Here is a 3,933-nt window from a genome sequence, read left to right as displayed (position 1 = left end):
AATAAGGAATCCAGTCAAAAAGATATGTCCTCAGCCAAACTTCTGTCACACACAAACCATATACACAATACTAAATACATAATTTCGATAGTAGTAGTTCGGCGAGATCAGCTGGAAAGTTGTCTATAACATAATGCATTCTGCAGATGCAGTGAAGATATAATTGTAATGGGCTACATACTGTCAGAAAAATTTTGCAGTGAACTTTAAAGTGTAGCGAATCTGATGGATTATTGGAAATCATAGGGCCGCACAACAGTATATCTTAATCAAGAGCAAAACAGGTGGAAATTGGAAAAAAAAGCAAAAATCCAACCAGAAATAATTGTTTTTGTAGGAAAATGTTTAGGCACCAAAAAAAACGAGAAGCGCCAACTCCAACTGCCTGGTAAGTAAGCTCAGTTACAACCTAAAAATTGATATGAAACATTCTGAGAGACCCAGTATAATTAAATTATCGAACTTACGCAATTTCAAATGGTCCGTTAGAAAGAACATACAATAATCAAAAGCTGTTTCTGACAGTAAACAACAGAACAACACGCTATCGTAATACACTGCAAATATGAATGTAAATATAATTGTTATTAGCAAGCGATACCCGAAAAGGACAACCTTCCAAAACGCTGCAAAGAAAGGAAAGACAGCAATGCACGAAATGTTTACTAAACCTCCCAATGACGATATTTTTGCTGACCCTATCTGGCCTCCTCCGACTAGTTTTTGTCTTAACGAATGCGAACATCTGAGATGAAAGAAGTGCATTGCCGTAGTTAACATAAGACTGAGTTACTTCCAGAATGGAGTGGAAAGAGAGGCAAATACTTTTGCATTACTAGATAAATTTTTACAATATTATGAGTATAAAATTGTTAAAATCACTTTAAAGGAGCCAAATTGTCTCTACAATGGAAAAATAAGGAAAATTAAATCTAAAAATAAAGAAAATTTAATCTACAAACCACGGCACAAGCCATAAAAATTCGCGGCAACTGATCCAGACAAAAAACAAACAGCAACATCTGCCCAAAAGTTCGAAGAACTCTCCATAAGCCGAATGTTATAACTTCTAGATTTACAAAATAATATGAAGGAAGAAAACCCCATTACTTTAGAAATGAACAACAGTATGTTCACAAAAAAGTTCGAAGTGTGCGAGAAAATGTACACTATGGTAGCACTAATTAAATTTTTAACGTACGGATCAGAAAAGATTAGGAGCTGTCTAATTTATTGTCACCTTCTAATCTTTTTTACATTTAGTAGCACCAAATATTTCGTCACGAACTATTAGAGACTGTCAACTTTCAATAACTTTGGAAGTAAGCAGACAAAGACAAATGACACTAAAACCTCCTCTACGAGAGGTTCTTAATGTAAATGTCTTTGTAACACACCAACTGAATGTTATGATATTTGACACATATTGATACTATATACAAACAAAGTGAAGCAGAAAAAGGCAGTAAAATTAAAGGAAAACAGAAATCGCTAAAGATCCGTTAAACAAATTTCAAAAGTTATATTGACAGAAAAATAGGAGTATCAATAAAATGAAAATAAAAATAGAAAATCACAAGAGTAATTTGATAAGTGCAGGAAGCGAACTACTTAAACATTATAAAAAACTGCACGACATACAAATCATATCGCATTAGCCAACGACGGCAAGATGCAGAAGAACGAGAAAAATCCATGACTTAGGAAAGCTTTAAATGAAAACTTTAAAAAACATAAAATGGGAGATGTTTCCACGCTCAAAATTTATATTAAATTACCAAACTTATGGCAATATAAGATTCTCGTAACCCATCTTCTCCTATGCTCATTTCCACACGAACAATAAACCGAGTCTTTACAAACGTGGAGAAAAATGAACAAGGTGCTAGGAAAACGAAGTACTAAAAAATTAAAAACTTGTAAAAAAAATACTGCGTGCTAAACTTGCACCATTTACATGCCTGAAATACCCGCAGTAAATTCAAAAGAGAACTTGCAGTCACTCCTTTCAACGAATTAAGAATTCGGCAACACAGCAATACAGTGCAACGGTGTCATTTGCAAGCTGCGACTCCATTTATTCCGTTTCGATGTTTCATAAAACTTTCCATGCTGTGCCATCTCCACTTCTGTAATCGATGGTATAGACTGTTCATCACCTGAAATTGTAATAATTGAAATATCTTGCAGAATAAAAATCATTTCAAGTCACTATTCAGGCAGCCTATTTGGAAACGAGTCTTGTAATTGAACACCTACAATGCTTTGTAAATTGAAAGTGATCATACTTCTCAAACATCTTGAAATCTATTGTTGGAAATGAAAATTGTACCCACTATTTTTGGAGAATTCAGTCATAGTCAATAGCTCCGCGTGCTCGCTTATGAAGGCATAGAAGAGCATGATTTCCACACCTCACACAATACCAACTTTCACTAAAACTCTAACCAGAACACGATGATGACGATGATACTTCTTCTTCACACCATATAAAAGGTGGCAACGGTACAACTTTTGCTTGAGGTGATTCACTGAATTTTGCGCCCGCAAAGTTGACATTATCCTGTTGTTGTTGTCGTCGAAACTGTTGTGCTAACCCTTCAAATTTTTTCAGTATTCAAGTATTAACCAATGAAACTTTCCATGATGAGCTCATCAAATAAGATGAAAACCGGTAAGCGCTTCCTCGAAAAAACGCATTTTTTACTGCTGCCAAAACAACAAATTTACGAATACAAAACAAAAAGGGCAGCAACAATATATCTTACGTACTCCGCATCCTACAACAACCTTGAAGCATTCTCCCCTTATTTTAAATATTTTAAGATGCGAATAAAAAGAGACACTTGGGGAAAATAGATTAAAATCCTCCTCTATCCCTGAAGAAAAAAATAAAAGCACGCATTAAGATCAACGAGATTCTTCGTACTGAAAAATCGTAGAGAAGAAAACACACAACAATATATCTAAGTATCCGCAGGAAAAATTACTTCTATCTGTTTTTCTCTTCGGCGTCATATCAAGAGAAAATGGTCGTTTCTGGGAGGTACTTTTAACTGATGATATATCTTTTGAAGGTATCTGTGATCGAATCATGTTACTGGCTGCTGGTGCACTCGAAGAGAAGCACGGAGTTGCTGCCATGGAAGCGGGCACATAGACCTGCGTTGGTATAGACGGTGTTACATGTTTAGAATTTCTCGCTACTGATGTATCTGTAGCTGGTGAAGAAGCAACTGGCTCGAATTTCAGCCAGTGTTCTGAATTCTTCAAATTACCGCTTTGTGCACATGACAGACCATTGTGTTTGCCGGGTTGGTGTCGTTTTGACATCTGAAAATAATAGATTCGGATCATAAAAAACTATCTTCGACAATTAAAATTCATAGCACCATCCAAAATTAAAATTTTAGCATTGCCCAATAAAACCTTCGATATCTGCATAGCATCTCAGTCACTCGAACAATATAACATTCCCAAATGATAAAAGGCATACAAACCTGGGATTCTCTCCCCTAAACGATCCATTTAAAAAATAATAGAACTCAAAAATAAACCTGACGATTGATGTTACGCATGGATTCAGTGGCAACTGGTGTTGTAGGTGCACTCACAGAACCATTCGGAAAAAGCAAAGCAAGCGGAACCGATGACACTGGATGCATGATCCCTGATGACGCTGGATGCATAGTTCCCAACGATAGTGGACGTATAATTCCCGATGACATTGGTTGCACGATTCCCGATGACACCGGACGCATGATTCCTGGTGACATTGGTTGCACGATTCCCGATGACACTGGACGCATGATTCCTGATGACATTGGCTGCACGATTCCTGATGGCACTGGACGCATGATTCCTGATGACACTGGTTGCATGATTCCTGATGACAATGGACGCATGATTCCCGATGACATTGGTTGCATTATT

The 3,933-nt window shown here is 36.6% G+C and overlaps 2 protein-coding genes across 2 annotated transcripts; one reads left to right on the top strand and one right to left on the bottom strand.

Annotated features, from left to right (window-relative positions):
• Window positions 1–591: 591 nt before the first annotated feature.
• Window positions 592–754, top strand: LOAG_13338 (hypothetical protein; the record flags this gene model as incomplete). The annotated part of the gene is made up of 1 exon (XM_003148847.1): window positions 592–754. A coding segment is annotated over one exon (163 nt), but the record flags the coding sequence as incomplete, so codon positions are not given.
• A 1,177-nt stretch (window positions 755–1,931) lies between these two features.
• On the bottom strand, window positions 1,932–3,929 carry LOAG_13337 (hypothetical protein; the record flags this gene model as incomplete). Its single annotated transcript, XM_003148846.2, has 4 exons — window positions 1,932–2,159; window positions 2,449–2,598; window positions 2,991–3,333; window positions 3,558–3,929. The coding sequence occupies 4 exons, from the start codon at window positions 3,927–3,929 to the stop codon at window positions 2,017–2,019; spliced, it is 1,008 nt and encodes a 335-aa protein (XP_003148894.1). The 3' UTR covers window positions 1,932–2,016.
• Between the last annotated feature and the right edge of the window lie 4 nt (window positions 3,930–3,933).

Source organism: Loa loa (genome assembly GCF_000183805.2).
Source record: "Loa loa unplaced genomic scaffold supercont3.89, whole genome shotgun sequence".
In the NCBI taxonomy this organism is placed as follows: domain Eukaryota; kingdom Metazoa; phylum Nematoda; class Chromadorea; order Rhabditida; family Onchocercidae; genus Loa; species Loa loa.
The sequence above is the reverse complement of the archived record's forward strand: the minus strand, read 5'-3'. Positions and strand labels throughout refer to the sequence as shown.